We start from the raw sequence: 19269 nt of genomic DNA, 5'->3' as shown, positions 1-19269 counted from the left end.
GCCCTCGTAGTCATCACGCAGAAGGGAAGAGTTCCCGGGAGGGCGCTCTAACTTTGATTTATTAAAAGGTGCGGCTTTGGCACGACGGCGCCACGTTTCATCAGGGATATTTATAGGCGGTGGATGACGTCATTTCCCGCCGTCTACTCGATTCCTGGACATTTGCTGTTTTACATTCAAGTTCGCTGGGACTGGACCATAGGGCCTTCAAATAGAAAAATTGCATTTCCGACTGAGTGATTTGATACCACATTGTAGACGCTTATTTATGGTTGTCTCGAACGGGTCGTCATGATCAGAAATCATGGCGGATTGCGTAATTTTTCAACTTATCGGTAACAGCTGATAAAGATCGTATTTTTAAATGTTCTTTTTTTCCATCCATCCATTTTCTTAATCGCTTATTCCTCACGGGGGTGCTGGAGCCTATCCCAGCCGGCTTCGGGCAGTTGGCGGGGTACACCCTGAACTGGTTGCTAGGCAATCGCTGTGTTCAAAAATAACATATTTTGGTTCTTTAATTGATTTGAACCACTGCTGATTTACAGCCATATAAAAATAGTATCATCTTGGGATTTTTTTTTTTTTAACTCTTTGACTGCCAAAAACTTTAAATGACATTTAGTAAAAACCTACGGAGGGCCGCCAAGGACGTTAAAAGACGTTCTCCAATTTTGTTTATTTTTTGGGGGGAAACGGGTGGAGGAAAGCCTTGGCCAGCTGTGGTGAAAGTTTCAAGCAGATCTAGTTAGCCTAATGACTATTTTTGGCCCCTAGATGGCAGCAATGACTCTCTTTTGACAAGATTGGGTAGGCGTCAGTAGAAGACGTGAGGCGGAGCTAGAGGGGACAATGGCTGGGGAAGGGAAGAGAACATGGCGACCGGTTGCAAGCAGCTCACGCTTGGGAATTTTTTTTCAAAGACGAAAGGCATCGACCAACGCTAAAGAGCACATTGATGACGACGATGATCATCATCGAAGATGATGATGGTGACTCCGAGGTTGGAAGCATTGACGCGGCAGTAGAAGACGTGAGGCGGAGCTAGATGGCTGAAGAAGCGAACAATGGCGACCGGTTGCAAGCAGCTCACACTTGGGAATTTTTTTCAAAGACGAAAGGCATTGACCAACGCTAAAGAGCACATTGATGACGACGATGATCATCATCGATGATGATGATGGTGACGCCGAGGTTGACGCCGAAGTTGGAAGCGCTGACGCGGCGGCTATGACGACGTCATAAAGGTTCACGGGCTAGCGATGCTAACACCAGAAAACGCAGAACACAACCGAGCACGCTCAGGCGGACGTTCAATCGGACGACGAAGAGTGCCCCGAGTCCAATGCATATTCATCGGAGGAGTGGGTACAGTCTGCTACTTGCTATTCCCCGGAAAAAAAGGCCGTCAAGAAAGTGTAACGTCTGCACGCGAAACGGACAATCGAAGTGAAACTACTCTGTTGTGCAAATCCTGCTCCCTCTCCTTGCACGCAGGGCAGTGTTACAAAAAGAAAAACTATATTTGAAACATCCACATAATTGTAAATAGTACCACAGTTGTACACATTTGTAAATAGTTTGCGAAATTGTTTTGTCAAATTGTTACACTGTTAAATGGAAATAAACGTATTTTGCAATCTAAAAACACTTTTTCATTGTTGGTGGTGGTGTATTACAGAAGTAAAGCACTATTTAGGTGTTTGTGGCATCATTCATGGACAAAAAGAAGTGTAGAATTCACTAGAGTGCATGAAATAACATCGTTTCACAAAAAGCTCTTTTTCTCCGCTTTTTGTTTCAAAACAGAGCATTTCGGTGAAACTAACCATTTTCTATTGTTGATTACTAAAGAACGGAATAAGGTAGAAACAAACTTTTTTCTGATGAAAGATGAGAGTTCAATCTTTCATTTGGTAGTATGTGTGTTTCCATAGTCCAAACACAACATTTTCTGTGGACCTTGAAAGATCAGTCAAAATGCTTAAATCGGCTGGCACTGGCGACATCCCGTTTCTGAAAACGTCTGTCAGTCAAAGAGTTAATGAAATAAATAATGTTTTATTTTTAGCTTAAATTCTGTATTGCAGAGTTCCAAATTTCCCCATCTTAAATATGCATGCATCTAACCCTAACCAAATATTTTCCACATTTTTGATATATTGATGCTGTATTCATCATCATCAACATTTTTTCTCACCCAGCAAAAACGCCACCCGCATCGTATCAGAGTTTTGGAGCGGACATCTGGTGTTAATGACCAATTATAGCAATGATGCCCCCACCTACCCCCCATCATCGGTCAGCGATATTACCCCGCATTTTGGCAGCCGTTGCGGAGTGGGGGAGTGGGGGGAACAGATGATGAAGTGTTTTGACGAGCGCCATGCTTCCCGCATATTTGATAACATCGTTTGGAACAGCAAAGTGATTAAATTAGGGAATACTTTGGAGACGCTGTTTGTATCGACTGCCCTACGGAGCGCCTGAGGGCGTCTCGCTACCTCACCCGTGTGAAAGAGCTTGGCGATATGACAATTTCATTAAAAATGTTTTGACAAGGGATGCTGCGAATCGTAACAGTATAATGATCTGTTGAGTTTGAAAACATTTTGCGTCTCGCGGCTTTTTTTAACACGAAAAAGAAGGCAAACCGTTTTAGATCCTGCCAAATGTTGATATATTTAGCCAGTTCTCTTGGCCGGGTAACGGGTGGCAAAAACTTTGTCAGTGTTTGTGGCACGTGGCAACAAACTGTAAAGGAACTTAGCGATAATTAATATGCAAATAAACCCGCCCTCATGTTTCATCTTGAGCCTTTTGGAAAACAGTTAACCATTTTACTTGGAAATTCAGTCCAATTCAAAGCAATTTTCGGAATTAGACTGATGAAGCTGACGATGAAACACAGGAAACGTTGCGCATTTAGGCCAAAGCGTATCCCCAGAGACGGTGATAACTAATTCATCATTATAATCCTTTTTACACTCAGCATGATTACCGGGTACAAAGGAATGTGGAACAATTTCATTCCGAGTCCAAATGAGTCGGGATTTAAGCAATCTGTTTTTCCATTCGCGCAGGAATTACAGTCATTTTTTTGTGGGGATAGGAATAATAAGATGGCTAATTCTGATGAAATAGCCAATCAGGGTCTAGACCGCTGGATTATACTTAAACTACAAAACAAAGTATCTACCTACTAGAGTTAGGATTAGTGTTTATTGAGGAAATTCACAATTAGACAATTTGCAAGATAATTAGCCGATTATTTAATCTAACAATTCCAACGATGTTGATTCAATCTCAAATAACAGTTCAGAACATTCAGATTCATTTTTCGCTTTTTTGTGAAATTTCCACTTTAACTAATCTTTACTGCACCTAGTAATCCAGCCAATTTGACAACGCAGTTGTTTTCATTTGTCATGTTTCACATCCGAACAAGAGTAATATAACATTGTTATCACAGCATAACGGCACACGGCTCCCCCGTAAAACAGGATTTTACAGTTGCATGCACGATGTTAATAACCTCTTTTGTGTATTAAAAGCGAGGCGAGACTGGCTAAGGTCGCCTCCACAGCTAAATTAGGATGTAAAATATGTAAAGGTGTTCATTTTAATAATTAAATACTATAATCTTCTTAATTGCATTGTAAAATAAAGACAAAATTATTACGCATGTCAAATTGTTCAATATTTTAATTTTATTATAATAAATGTATTCAATTATATAAATCAATAAAATTGTTTATTTTACTAAAACACTATACATTATTTATATCAACATTATTATATTTTGTTAACCAATTATTAAATTAAATGTGTAAATTGTCAAAATGTGCAATTTTATATAATTTTCAATGCATCAATTAAGCAATTATATAATAAAATAAATACCAAAAAAATTGTCAATTTGTTTATTTTACTTATTATTTATCTCAGTCAATGCCTGTCCAGTTAAAATGGATCTTTGATGTCTATAGTTGTCAATGGCAGTGAATAAGTTCTAACAAAGCAATTAACCAAATATTCCACGAGACCAATATTGGGTGAGATTTTAATTAACCCATTTTAGGAAAAACAAAATGGCTAAATTATTGCTTCACATATTACAGTAATATTTAATAATACAACGTAAAAATAAAAGTTATAAACTAAAAAATAAATGTTTGAAAACTAAATTCTAAAAGCTGTAATGCAAATGTTTTGTATTTAAGTTAAATACAACTGAACTGTACTATATAAAAAAAAAATAGTTTAAGAGACTGCAAAATATTAAGCACAGTTTGAACATTCAATTTAGTGATTCTTCACGTACCACTAGAGGGAGGCCGCGTACCACACTTTAAGAATCTTTGCCCAAAATCAATCTTTCTCGAAACCGGATCAACTTTATGCAAATTTCAACACTGGACTTTTTTCCCGGCAATTAATCACGCTCTAACAGAATGCGGCGCTACTCGAAAGGAGAAATGAGACTTCCCTCTCCCAAGGCAGAAAAGCAACTCTAATCTATCTGCGGGAGCTTGATAGGGTTTTAATCAATAGCAATGACTCTGTGATTACTTGGCCGGAAGCTGAGATTTGCGCTCTCCAAAACAAATGTTCCCATCTGCGCGGCGGCCTTCTCGAACAAACACTGGTCTGGCGCTGTTTCAAGGCGTTCGTCGCCCGTTTGGAGGTCGTGCCGATGTGCAAATATATAAACTTGTCAATTTATCGCTAGAATATCTGGAGGCCAAAGCATGCGCGAGTAATGAACCTCGAGACGTGCAATTTGGGTTGTGGTTTATAATTACAGAGTGCCACTTCTATTCAAAAAGTCGACTGATAACAAATCCAACGTTGGAGAAGAGGACGGTCGCAACATCGCCACATAGATCCTATCCGGAATAGTTAGCTAGTCTATGATATTTCCTAATATGTGTTAGCATTAAGCTAACTGCCTGCAAAACAAATGTATGTGTTTTCAATACACAACGTGTAATTGTCTTTGTTTTATGTTTGACAGTAAACTTCAACTGTGAGTGGCAATAAACAGTTTGAAGCCTCTTTTGATTAATTGTTTCCTATCTGTAAGTCGAGTTAACTGCCATCGAGTCCATGCAAATAAACTCAACAACAATAACAAATGTACCTGTATCATGCTTCAAGTGTACTTGTCCTTTACACAGATGTTAACATGGCATCAAAAGGGGTATAACCAAATGGATTAAGTTTTTTTAGTTTTTTTTTTTTTTTGCAATTTAAAAACAGCTAAGGTTATGCTCAGTCTTAGCATTACGGTTTAGGCCAGAGTGTGGTTTAGAGTTTTGGTTAGGATTAGGATTTAAATTTAACAGGTTAAAAATAATACCTAAGAATTTTGGGGGTCAGGTTTGGGTTCAAGGACTTAAAAACAGGAGAAGAATGAAGACCAGGCGCAGATAGAATTAGGTAAGAAAGGTCGTGGTAAGGTTTAGCATTAGGGTATAAAAGTACAGGGTTCGGAATAAAGTTTAGGATTTAGGTTAGGTTTGGGGTTAGGTTTAGAGTTCAGTTTTCTTATCTGATCAATAAAATACTTACTGTACCTACATAGGTTTTAAGGTTTAGGCTTGGGCTTATGGGTTGGCGTTGGTGTTTGGGGGCTTGGGTTAAATTTTAGGGTACAATATCCAAAAGAGTCAACTTATCTACGTACCTACCTACCTACCTTCGGGTTCGGGTAGGGTTGGACTTCAGAGTTTATAATTTATCATTTGGAATTTTAAGAGTTTAAGGGTCAAGGCTTGTTGTCTTTGGGTTCTTAAATGCACTCTAAAAACCGTTGGGGCAAGAACAACCCAAATTGGGTGAAAAGGGGCCAATCCAAATATCAAGTTGGGTCAACTGAATAACCCAAACAACCCATTTTTGTTGTGTCGTATAAAACAACCAATTTTAGTCAAATGATGTGCTTAGTGTTTTGTAGGTTATTCGTTGGACCCAACTTTTTGTGTCAAATGAATACCCTAGAAAGTTGTGTCTGTTCCTTTTTATTTCTGTCGTTTTTTGAGTGTGTATTGCATGTATCAATACTGTTAAAACCAGTAAATATGTATTAACATATGTTCATGTCTATTACCCAAAAATGTGGGGAATAAAGAAGACATTTTTAATAGCTAGCAGCAAGTAGAATTTGCGTTCCAGAGGCTTGTGTTAAAAAAGATGACAACTGTCAGCTGAATAGGCCATTACAACAAAGCGGGATTCCTTTTCTCTCCAAGCCAATGCAGCCTAATAAAAAGAATCGATTCAAACGGGCTCCAGGGTAAGAGAAAGGACATTTTCATAGAGCGCGCAACGACTGGTAAAAACGTAGCTGCCGGCCAAGTCGGCCCAGAAAATTGTACTCGTAATACGGCAGAACAAGCGGACCCAATAATATTTACAAACCTGCCTGTAGCCATTTTATGAAGCACCTGCATTCTCAGGGATTGCTAACAAAATGCTTTAAAAAATGGGTTAGCAGATTATGATTGGGGGATTTCATTAATTAGCATTAATGATTTCAAGATGAGTTTCCGTTTGACACACTTTGGATAATATCCTGCAATCAATGGACTGTTGGCAGCAGCAGGATGCACCAGGAAAAAAAATGCTTTGGGATCAATTTTGTCATTTTGCATATTTTCTGGTAGTGACTTTTTTTCAAGTCTTATTGGCTAAAATGACCGCAGTGTTAGAGGTTGCGCTTTGGCAGTCAACATTTTGATGTGTGCCCTCAAGTGCGGCCGCGGGATTGTTTTGATCACGCAGAATATTTGTTTGTTTTTTTAAAACAACCGTGGACAAGTGAAGACACGGCCTCGGAGACTGTGCCATTCCATGCATAATTCTATTAATAAATAAATAAATAAAGTACAGAACAACAACAACACCGCAGGGGGCGTATTATCATGTAAAGCATTGTGCAGGGTAAGGTAAGTGAGGAGATAGGAGAGTGTGCACTTTTTTTTTAACTGCTTGCCACTATAGTATAGGGTTGGTAAGGTTTACATGTAGGTTTGGGATGTTAGGTTTAAAGTTCAGATACACGTTTATTTGTTGGATGTATTTATTCAGTCCAATAAATGTTGGTTAAAGTACCAGCTAATGTTGCCTTAATTTATTTCAAGTAGAATAAAGCTCGAGTCTGAACAGAAAGCTAAGTTGAGTTGAATTGTAGTCAATCATAGAGAACGTTAACGACATGCAGTGTCATTTCCCATCACAGTTTTCTTTGAGGCTTTGAAAAAGTTCCCTATTGTCGGCGAAACAAGAAAGACGCTTTGAATTAAACATGACGAGACCAGAAGGAAAAAAAAGGAGGAGAGGGGGGTCTGGTTTTGTCATTTTGTACAAAACACGCTCACTGGAAGTTGGGCGAGTCGGGTGCAGTCGATTTTTTGGGTGGCCTAATTTGTGAGACTTTTGTTTCCGCGTGTTGAAATCAATACGAGCAAGACATGAAATGTAATTTAAATAGGCAGAATCTCAGCTGCATACTTATTGGTTTCCCTTTATGCGGCAACTTTGACTAAATGTAATGTAAGATGAGAAAGCAACCAGCAGAGGCGCTGTTGAGTCAACTAATTTACAGAAGAAGATGTGAGTTATCGTCAATATTCAATTGGGGACCAAAAAAAATCAATACTACAGTATATCACATATTTTTGTATAACAGTATAGTATAAATACACCAGCATAAAATATCGTAAAATTCATATATTTACTCGTTGAGTGCCGTGAATTGACAGAAACTGTCATCAACTTTTTTTTAATGGGAATTGCCGGAGAAATGTCTTGGTCAGCTCTGGTTTGATCAGTAAACTGTGCAAGTTTAAAAACAAAACAAAAAAAACAACAACTATAGCCAGCAGATTGCAGCATTGAGTCTCTTTTGAATGAGATAAGTTTATCAAAACAATGCAGAACAAAAAGGTCAAAGTTCACACAAAGAGATTATTTTAATTTAGAAGTCGTAGCGATGATGTAATAGATTACTTGTTCTCAACCCCGGTCCTCGAGTACCCCGTCCCCAATCCAGCCTGTCTGTGATGTCTTGTGATTCAAGAAGAGATTTTTCATAACACATTTGTACAATAAATATGACAGTAAGTCTATCAAGGGCACACTCATTCTAGTCAATAGAGTTCTTGTTTTGAATGGCGAGGAAATAAGGATCACATTTCCGCTGTTATTATCTCTTTATGGTGATACTATCGCTAACTTAAGCCTCTTTTCTTGACACGTGAACAAGTTTCTGTCTATCAAGGACCATTCACAGCATTTACTCGGGGCAGACCATCAGCTGTCACTGGCCTTCTCCACGGACAGACTGAGGAAATCCTTCCTCCCCCACACGCCATGCGGCTTTTTAATTCCATCCTGGCAGGGAAATGCTAACATCATTCCCAGAACGCTATAATGAGTGTCTATATTTTGCATCTAAGTCTGGATTTTTAAACTGAACTGAACTGAGACAAAGTATCTGGATAAAAACGTAAAAATTCGGCAAGTGGAAAAAAAAAAAAGTTAAAGTCTCACGTCATAATAACAACTTCCGGTGCAAGACAACAGACAAAATGTGCATGTGTGTCCGTACAGGAAATGGGCATAAAAACGGAGTGGCCTGTCACTCAAAAAGTCAGCAAAGAGCAAAATGTTGTCATATTTCAGGCACATTCAACAAAAGCCTGCTGTCAGCAGGTTAACAGGTGGATACGTTTGTCAAACCCTCAATAGAAAACGCCACTTTTTGTCCTTTTTAGACAGAATGGTAGAATTTCGCTAATGGTGCGTGATTGGGGGTCATCAGGATCAATTCCCTGGTTCTTCAAAATGGATGATTTTAAACCAAAATGTCCAACTTCCTGTTAGGGTCCTGTAGACTTTTTTTCATGTGTGCCATTATGGCAGACATGTCCACCCAATTCGGTATTGATGAGTGAAACTGGTGCGAGGGGGCTATTTTTTTCTAACTTTTATCTGCGCCTCAATTGAACAAATTCCTTAGAACAAGAAAACAGCCCTGATTCAATGAGCTAATTCGTAGTCATCAGTAAACCGGCCTTGGAGGCTTGTTTTTTTCTTGAGAAACTTCAATGAGATGGTCACCATTTGTTCCCTAGTTTCTGTATTGAATTCTCATGGGGGATGTCTTTCATTAGCGGTGAAAAGAAGCTTCTTTCGGGCACTTAGATTAAGTGTGCTGTGCGAGACATCAGCCGAGCCGTCGGGAAGGTTGAAAGGAAGACCACCTTTTCCTAGACAAGAGTAATTTGTATCCATTTTGAAGCCTGATGTAAGGCTAGGTCGTCTTTTGTCCTGAAAATAATGCTCAATATAGTTAATTTAATAAGTTGACTTGGCATCCATTTTGGGAAACCATGAATGGCATTTTGGCCACCATTTTGATGGTCTTGTATTACAGCAAAACAGTCAACTGTTTTTCTTTTCAAATCTGTTGCACGTCGTTAATCAGTCAAGTGTGATACATACTAAAAAAAAGTAAGCTGATAAGGTAGCAAAAATTCTAATCAAATTTTTGGAGTAACTGTCTCCTGTTCGTGGTTAGTTAGTCGGTGTTTATTTTGTCAGACAAAAATGAACTTTTTACTTTCTTAAATCTAAGTGCAGTGTTAAAGATTAGTAACTACTTTTGAGAAATAAACCCTTTGCCCCGTTTTTGATGAACGCTACTATGCTAATGTCTTTTATCGCCATACTCGGTCGGAGAGCTAAGGATTTTCTGAACCACTGCCTTTGAGCATTCGACTTAAAAGAAAAATCCTGGCTTTTTTCCCCCTCCCTTGACCGTTTGCCGCCTCACAAAGGAGCGAAGGTCAAGTGCGGCGTAGCTTTTACGCAGCCGATATGGATGAAAGCGCCCTCGCTTGAGCGGCGCAATGGCGGTGCAACGCTATCCGTCGCTAATTACTTTCACGCCGACGTTTGCGTTGTTTGGCCCGCGACGACACAAAAAGAGGTTACAACACTTTTCAAATGAACACCTCTGAGCGTTGCGCCAATTTTGTAAATGGATATTTAATTATAGCTTGAGATGCTTGCCGATTGAGATGCTTTGAGGTTTGCAAGCCGGCAGTGTTCTAGCGCGGCCTGCCTCATTATGCGAAAAAGACTTTACATCCGCCCACCCGCTTAAGGCTGTCTTTAGGCATCTATTTTACTGATGTGTTTTTTGAATCTATGGTGGTGGGTAGTAGCCTGCAAGCCAGTAAATAAAAAAAATACATTTCAAAGTATGCTAAGTCTTTTATTTGCTATTAAACATCGTTTAGATACAGGAGTCATCAGTCGCCCATTTAAGGAAACGGGCGTTGTTTGTTTTTGTTGTTGCTTTTTTCAAACCGTTTCATTAGAATAGCGCATGCTGAAATTAGTCAGTTTTGAGGGGGTGGTCTAGTCACATGCCTTTTCTTTCTGGCAACTAGGGTATGGATGGCTTTAAACCAGCTCACCGAGCATTTACAGTACATTATCAAGAATATTGTTTGCATTAATACAAACTTTTTTTTCCTGAACTTGATTAATTAAAATATATGTACTCATTTTTGTTTCTTGGATATGTTTTTACCACATTAAATAATTGGTTCAATAATTCGGAGTAAATGGGAAAAATGTTTTAATTGAACAATTTTACTTACATGGATTACTTGTCGTTAATAACAGTAATTACCTATTGTAAATAAAAATTGTGTAAATAATTTTATATTTACATTTTTTAAATGTTATTAAATGCAGTAATTGGGTTATTTATCATATGGAAAATTAAAATATTAATAAAACATTTTGATATCTATTTTAATAAGATTATCTTAAATAGTCAGGTAATTTATTGAAAATAATGCAATTAAGATAAAATCTTTAAAATTCTGAATGTTGGCAAATGGTTTTCATTTATTCTAAATAAAATAAAATAGAAGTAAACTAAAGAATTTTACATATAAATTGTTTAAAAAAATAAATAACTGGTTAATTAATCATGTGATTCATGTATAATTCATAATTAATATTTTATAATAATCAATGTGAATAACTCTTTTTGAAAAAATGATTAATAATTTATAAATTTACAATTCAAACATGAGAATATAAATGTTATTATTTACACTTCAGCACCAAAAATTGCATGGCATGCATGTGGCGCATGCGGTGGACACGTCACCAAAGCTAAATGAACTTAAATTGTTATGCTGAGATTTGTCAGTCGTACATTTTGGCCAATCGATGAAGATTTTTTTGTTCCCCTGTCACAGAAAACAGCCCCTCATTATCATATGCGACAACCTCACCAAAATAAGCCTCTTGTTCCTGTGATCCCGCACAGACATTTCTGACATTTGTTGTTGTTACCTGTCACTTCATTGTGTTCCCGCTGGCAAAGCATGTGTTGTTGTTTTTTTAAATATATATTTAGCTAGCAAGCTATAGCTTCAGGGGAGAGATTTTTTTCCCCCCCCTGTGACATTTGCTGGCGGCATTAGATAATTTTACATCTCGTACCGGGGTTCAGCGTGACATTTTTCCGCAATCTTTTTTCTTAATTTTCAGTGTCAAGGCTCACGACTGCAAGTAATTTGTGTCGTCTTACTCCGAATGGAAAAGCTACCAGCTACTGGAAAACAGGTTGTTACTGTTGCGCTCCTGTTCAGTTGCGGGTCAAACTGACCAATTTTCAAGATTAGTATAATCAGTTTTCCCTACTGAAAGGAATTGAAATGTTGGTAATATAATACAGATACCAAAAACAGGAATGAACTGTGATTTGGTAGTTTTTTGTTTTTTTTAATGCAGAAAAAAAAGCCCTCTAAGTGCCTTTAAGAGGTACAGTATTGCCTATTGATTGACAACAGGAGATGTAGCATCTGCTACATGCTCTTAGTGAGCGATTTCATTTTTATGTTCCACTATTGTCCTATTGAAAAAAATGGCTAAAAATGCATAGTGACTTTTTTTTTGGTTTGTTTACTTATCTGACAGTCGCACACGGAACCATGATCCAAATTGAACAGGAAGATAGCCATTTTGGTGTAAAGCAGCCATTCTGTGGCATATTCCATGATTGGAAAGTTAATAAAAAAAAAATATATATATATATATATACATATATATATATGGAAGAAAAAAATAGCCCAGCGTTCTGGGCGAAATTGGGTGGTCATTGTCTACCATAACAGGACGTACAAAAAAGGGAACCCCGCCCTAAATTGAACAGGAAATCTGCCATCTTATCTTAATTAGGGGTGGGGGGGGGGGGGGTAAAATCAGCCCCCAACACCAGTTTAGCCGATCAATGTGAAACTGGGAGGAAATGTCTATCATTTCCAACAAGATTCAAGAAAAAGTGTCAAGGACCAATGTCCAAAAACGAATAGAAAGTCAGCCATTTTGGTTTGAAGCGGCCATCTTGAGCTAACTCTAACCCAATACTGAAACTCCTACTAGGGAATTTAAATTCTTAATTCCAAAAGAGCCTCGATAGGCCGCAGGAATTCCAGACAACTAAATTGCAAGGCTGCTCGTGTGCGTTCCCGACGTCTTCATGGACAAAATGTCAAGCGACGTCGGCTCTGTTCAAATTTGTATTCCGCCCGGTACACTTGGAGGAATTAAAAAGGGGGCCACCTTCAGTTTAACCTTTTCCATACATGTGTGCCAGGAGTGATAACTTATTGAACGCGCTGATGTATGGGACTTGTCGTGACACGGTGAACGGCGCAATTAGACACACGGCCATTAAATCGGCGTAACAACCCAGGGGAAAAAAAGGGAGGAAGATGACAGAATTGTCCTTGAAGGCACCACTCATCTTAAAGGAAAGGCGACTGATTGCACGATTGTGTATATCAGAACAAAGCGTCAACGTCTTCTTGAGTCATGAACCAACGGATTGCTAGGAATAAATGGTCATGTGCTACTGACAGCAACACTGCTACTACATTTTTATCCCCCCCCACCCCCAAAAAAAATCCCTCTCATGAGACATGGTTTGGATAAACTTTATGCCATGTTTTTCTTTTTTGAACAATTTTTTTAACCTTGATTCTCTACATCAGGAAACAGACTTTATTTTACTAATTAAGTCATTAAAAAAAAAGGCATGTTAAGATTTTCAACCTCTGCTGATGATGAAATTAAGTAAAGCAGATGTAAATAAATAGAGGTTACATTTCCCACAGTTGACATCTTGAGATCTGAAAACAACAACAGTCATGATTTGCCGATGATGACGCAACAAAACTTGAAAAGTTTAAAAACTTCCCGTCTAATCTGAAAAACCACATACAAGTCAAATTTAGAGAATCTTTCAGTTGTTACTAGCTAATTTTGTCCATTTTGTTACTCAGTTGTTGTTCAATGTTAACGCTACAAGAACACGATTGATAGCATAGCATTCGAGCCAACATTATGCAGCTCTAAAACAACTTGACGCAATGATGTTTAAGTGGGGGGGGGGGTTTCTCCGTACGAGCACTATGTAAGCAATAAAAGAGAAAAGTATTTTGTGTGCAGAGCTTTTTGTCATGTTATCAAAAAGGAGAAGGTGACGCCACTGACCAAGAAGAGCGCTAATTAGCTCGCGCGAGGAAAGCCACACGACAAGCTGGTGAAACATTCTTATTTTCACTTTAAAGGGACTTTGGAGTACACACAATCGCTCTCAGAGGTGACTGCAAATTGAGATGAACGGCCTTGGTGTATATATTGTATAAAGCTTTGTACTTGCTCAAAACGTATGAGTACAACAAATACGTCAAACGTGAGCTGTAAAGGAACCGACTGCATGCTTTATTTACTGTGCCTAATCACAACTCTAGAAAGGTTGAATTTAGCGCGCAAGCTATATTCGAGCCGCTAAATTGACTATATTAACGCATCACCTTGGGGCCAAAACAAGACATATTCCCGCACGATGCTTCAAAATGGGCTCAATTGACTTGTGGCCAGGAAAATGGTGTTGTCCTTTCAGTGCCTCCCCCCCGAAGCCTTGGCTTGGATGTCTCGCCGAGCACACTTAATCTAAGTTCTTTACAAAAGCGTCTTTTCAATGCTGATGAAAGACACCTCTCTTTAAAATTCAAAACAAAAATAAGAGAGTAAGTAGCAGTTGTCGCTTTGAAGGGTTTCAAGAACAAATCAGCCTGCAAGACCACTTCACTGATGTACGATACACGGCGCAAATTAGCCCATTCAATCAAGCATGATTTTATGTCTGGCTCAGTCGTGCAGCAGCCACGAGGGACCAACCCAATCCCACACTGCAAAAACTGAAATCTTAAGTAAGATATAATTTCTTAGGTTTAACCTAAATTTGCTCTTTATGCTTTGACAAGTTATTTTTACTTAAAATGAAATTAAAATCATTGTGCTTATTTTAAGACACTTACTACCTAATTATCTTATCTTATCAAGCATTCTTGGCATGGAGTGTTAACAGACAGTTTTAAGTACGGTGAGACTTAAAACAAGAATTTCCCACATTTTGAGATGACAACTAACTAACATCAAAGGCCCTGAACTGGGGTTTCATAAGTAGAATTTTCGTATTTTAAGATTTTGCATAATCTAGTCGGGGTGCACTGATCGATCGGCCTGCCGAGTTCCTTAATTTTGGAAGATCGGTGATCGGCCGATCCCTTAAAAATAAACTGATCTTTTCCACCGATCTCATCTCCCTCCTCAGAGGTCTGAAAAAGTCAGCCACTGTCCTGTTCTGCTGAGATGACTAATAGGATTTTCATTTTTATTTGAGAGAACTACTTCATGTGCAGTTAAAACAATCCATTTGTATTATTTCACCGATATTGTTCAATGTTTTCCAATAAAGCAAGATTGGAACACAATACAAATTGGAAAAAATACAAGTGTGAAAACAATCAGACAAAAGTGCAACACAGCTTATTAAGTGGCTCATTTTGTTAAATTTACTATGCTCATTTTTCCTTGTTCCAGTACCAGCTCAGTGGTCTAGTGGCATAGTGCCTACCCTCAGACTTGGAGGTTGTGGGTTCAATCCCTGGCTTTGTCATACCAAAGACAATAAAAATGGGACTTGTTACCTCCCTTCTTGACACTCACACTAAGTTATCCAAGCGTAAAAAAATACTTATGTATTTTAAGAAAATAGTTATATTTATTACATCTTGAAAAAAGTCAACATTACTTGTTTTTAAGTCTAAATAATACTTTTTTTAAGACCGCTGTGGTTGATATGGGACAAGTATTATTTTCTTATTTTTCTAAATCTTACAGGTAAATTTAAGGATTTTTTTCCTGTTCTGTTGGCAGATCATTTTGTTTATTTGAAGTAATCATTTTCTTATTTTATTTTTTTCTTCTTAAATATTCTACTGTCCTTTTTGCAGTGTGCATAATGGCGGCCAGGGCAGAGACTTCCCAAAATGGTGGTCAATCAGAATTGCAGGGAATGTAGGCGGCAGTAAACATCTAGCCGTTAGGTAGGTTACAAAAATATTTCTTGCAACCTTTTCATGCAGGATCTCAATCAACGACTCATTTTACATATTTTTTATTATTGAATCAATTCCCAAACATTCCCAGTTTCCCATAGAAAATTTCCAACTTTATGGATAATACTTAAACCGTGTAAATTAGCACTTATGTGCAACAAGCTTTGAGGCGTGGATCCCCGGAAGAAACTTGGAGGCAGTTGGACACAAGCCAAAACCTTGACTGCGATTGTTCCTGACACCGGCGGCGCAGTTGTCCAAAAAGGTGGCGCTAACAACGCTGACCACGATGGCCTGATTAGCATGTGTGTGTGTGTGTTGGGGGGGCAGCAGCAAGACAGGTTGTTGAGCATAGTGGGGTTTTTTTTGGATTTTTTAGTGCGCACGTAGGCGTTTCTTTTGTGCGGTAATGAAATTGAGGCAAGAAAATGAGTAAGACAGAGGGGCGATTGTGAAGCCATGCCTGAATGGGAGCACACTGCGCAGCCGATACACAAAGCGCAAACTGCATTATGCAGCCAATTATACGGAGAGAGGCGACGAGGCAGGGGAGCCGCGGAGGCTCAGGTGCTAGAACTGCAGTCGAGCCGTCGATAGGGTTCCCTCCTAGCCTTCAAGAAAACAACTAAAAAAAAAAAAGCTGTAATGCACATGCCGGCCTGGTAGTCGGCGACGGGACGTAAAGAAACACGACAAACGTGCACGATTTCTTTCAATTAATATTGTTTCTTTTGTAACCGAGCAGGTCGGACGTGGTTGCCTCAAGCTATTTGTCAGACTAGTTGAAATTGATGGTAAAATTGGCATGAAACATTGTCAATGGAAACACCAAAATATTGAACTAAACCTCAAAATATCAAGTCTTCTAGCTTATACGCAGGCTAATGAAAATTAGCATAGACGCATTCAACTGCAATTCATGTGCCAGAGTTCTAGTTGTACAGTCTTAGTAACCGAGTCAAAGTCACATCCCTGCACCTGAAGTCAACAGGATTTACCTGGGGATCATGTCTCGCTGCTGGAGCTAAAGTCCAGTCCCTGTGCCAGAGTCTAGGTGTCCAGTCTTAGTACCATGTCAAAGTCACATCTCTGTGGCTGAGGGTTTACCAAGTATCACGTCTCTCCCATCACTCTGCCAGAGTCCAGATAAACAGTAATTGTGCCCCAGTCACTTCACTGTACCAGAGTCAAAGACACCCAAATTTAGCCTACATCCCTGCATCTGGGTCGAAGTCTTGAGTTTTTACCAACGGAATCGCGTCTTTCTGCTGGGAGTCCAAGAATCCCGTCTTTGTACATCAGTCGACGTCCCATCCTTGTATCTTGTAGTCTCCAGATGTACACGCGTCTGAGTTGCTTTTTTTGCAGTTGTAGAGTGGGACAGGAGAAGCGAGTGTCGAGTGACAAACTTCACCCCCTTCCCCTTCCACAAAGGCATCTTCCCAACTCTGACATTGTGCGAAATGTCGCTATTCATACAGAACATCTGTTCTGAAAAATGCAGGAGAACATCTTCTATAGGCTGCATACAAAAAGCGAAAAGGCCGGACCTATGATTTGTTCAAACTTGTGACATGCTTTTGCATTTTATGATATCTCTCATATCACTCTCATATTTTGGCCATTTGATTTCTTCCATTACTAGCATTACTTTACAGTGCACTGTTGTTTAGAGACAGACATCTTAATTAAATGGACAATGTGTCAATGCAGCTACTTAGCCCATTGCTGGGATTTCACATTGTATGTTAGCATTAAGCTACCTCTACTATTTCCATACCTAATACCAAGACCAAACTTACCTATCTTGATACCTTACCTACCGTATACCTACACCTCTTTTTAAAACCTCGATACGTTTACCTAGGCAAATCTTGATACACATCCATACATACCTTCATCCAAGACCTATTGTGCTTCCTTTCGGCTTTTCTGCCCCAGCACGAGGTAGGATCCCCCCCCCCCCCCCACCTAATTGACGCCGAAAGATCATCTTTGTGCAATGTGCATCCACCGGTGTATGTGGGACAGACTACAAGGATTATCTCTTGTATAAGAGGGACCAAGACACGGTAAATAAATCAAAACAGGGATCTTGTTACAATGGTACAGTTGTGACATAACACCGCCAGTGTTTTTATTTGTTTGTTTACCGTGTTGTGTCACCTAATAGTTTCCCCACACATCATCTAAAAAAAAAAAGTGTTACAGCACATGCAATATTTCCATATCCCAGAGTGACCAATCAGAGCAGCAGCAGCTACCTCTGCAGTTGCACAAATTTGGCACTATCACTCCTCTATGCAACACAATTGTGATCCCCACTGGAAGGAAGTGCAGGGAGGGGGCATCAGTGGGGGGGCTACTCACCACATGAAAGCGCCTCCACCACCATGTAGATGAGGAACGTCCGTGTGCAATCCCGTGCACCTGACATGGCAGAATTCCCAGCAGGTGGATGTTTTAATCCCAGAACGAGTGGCTCTCTCACAGATGACTAGATGGATGGATGGTTCCCGGACCGGGGGGCTTCACCAGCCGCAGCCCCGCCGATGCGCGTCCTCGCCCGGCTAAAAGAGAGCGTTCGCGCCCCCCCTCTTGAAGTTCCGAAGCGACCCCCCAAAATTCATAAATCACACAGAAAATGTCGTCTTCCACGCTGAAAACAGGCTTGGTGAAATTATAGGGGTGAAATTGTTAAAAAAAAAAAAAAAATAGTTCCTTGAGGGTGAAGGAACACAGGGTGAATTCGCACCACCGTGGCCGACCTGTCACTCACACTTCCCGGGTTTCTTCCGAGGAAGGACGCAGTCGCGAGTGCATTTTTTTTGGGGGGGAAGAAACCTGGCAGGTGCACAACCGACTTTGAGATTCGCTTGGCTCGCCCGGTGTGGCTCGTTCTCCGGTGGGGGGGGGGGGGGGGGGAAGAACCGAGTAAAGTCCGGCGAGTTTTTTCTCCGCTTATTCCCGTTTTACTTTGGGGTTTTGGAGGCGAGCGGCGCGGAGCATCGTCGCGGTCACCGGAGTCCCACCAACTCTCCGCGGTTGTTTCATGGAATGAACGCCGTCTTCTGACTCATGGACACCCGGACTGGTGGTCGTCTGGCCGGACTGTTGTTTTAATGGAGAGGAGCGGGGGTTCGCCGGTTCCGCCTCTGAAAGTGCTTTCAAAGTGAACGTGCTCACCTTACTGACAAGAGCGCTGGCTGGGAGTAGTCAAGGTGGCCATTTTGTTATACGGCGGGCTTCCGGTTGAAGCTCTCAAAATAAAAGCACAGTCCAATATTGGAAAATACGTTTCGATTCCGTTCCTCATCGACCGCCAGGTGGCAGTAATTTTGTTCAATGATGCTCCCCAAATTAAGTCAACAACTGAACATAATTCCTTGGCACTGAAATGCTACAAAATTATGTCGAAATTATGCTTTTCTTGCTTTAAATGTGAATTCTCAATTACTTTTTTTTATATAATTCATGCAATGATTTAAAGATATTAAGGTGATGTTATGAAAGGACAATCACAGAGGAGAGTCATTTCCAAAGACCCCTTCAAAATCCTGATACCAAATAAACAACTACTATGTTTATCCTTAAAGGTGGAAGAAAAAATAAGTCAGAAAGCTAACAATTATCACTTCATATATTTTACAAAAATAGTTGCTATGGGAATTAGTTGCTTTTCTTACGAGACAAAAAACGTATTTTCTCAGAAACAAAGTTCTAGTATGAAATTAGATGAAGTCATAATATGATGATGAAGTCAATG

The 19269-nt window shown here is 39.6% G+C and overlaps 1 protein-coding gene across 1 annotated transcript in view; it reads right to left on the bottom strand.

Moving 5' to 3' along the window:
* Positions 1-18686, bottom strand: part of tmem132e (transmembrane protein 132E) — a 249533-nt gene extending 230847 nt beyond the window's left edge. Inside the window, exon 1 of the mRNA XM_077546333.1 lies at positions 17874-18686. Within this exon, the coding sequence (XP_077402459.1) occupies positions 17874-17940 (67 nt within the window). The 5' untranslated portion in view covers positions 17941-18686. The remainder of the gene's footprint in view (positions 1-17873) is intronic.
* Between the last annotated feature and the right edge of the window lie 583 nt (positions 18687-19269).

The sequence above is a fragment of the Vanacampus margaritifer genome, chromosome 16, assembly GCF_051991255.1.
Source record: "Vanacampus margaritifer isolate UIUO_Vmar chromosome 16, RoL_Vmar_1.0, whole genome shotgun sequence".
In the NCBI taxonomy this organism is placed as follows: Eukaryota; Metazoa; Chordata; class Actinopteri; order Syngnathiformes; family Syngnathidae; genus Vanacampus; species Vanacampus margaritifer.
Note: the sequence above shows the minus strand (reverse complement) of the source record. Positions and strands in the feature narration are given on the sequence as shown.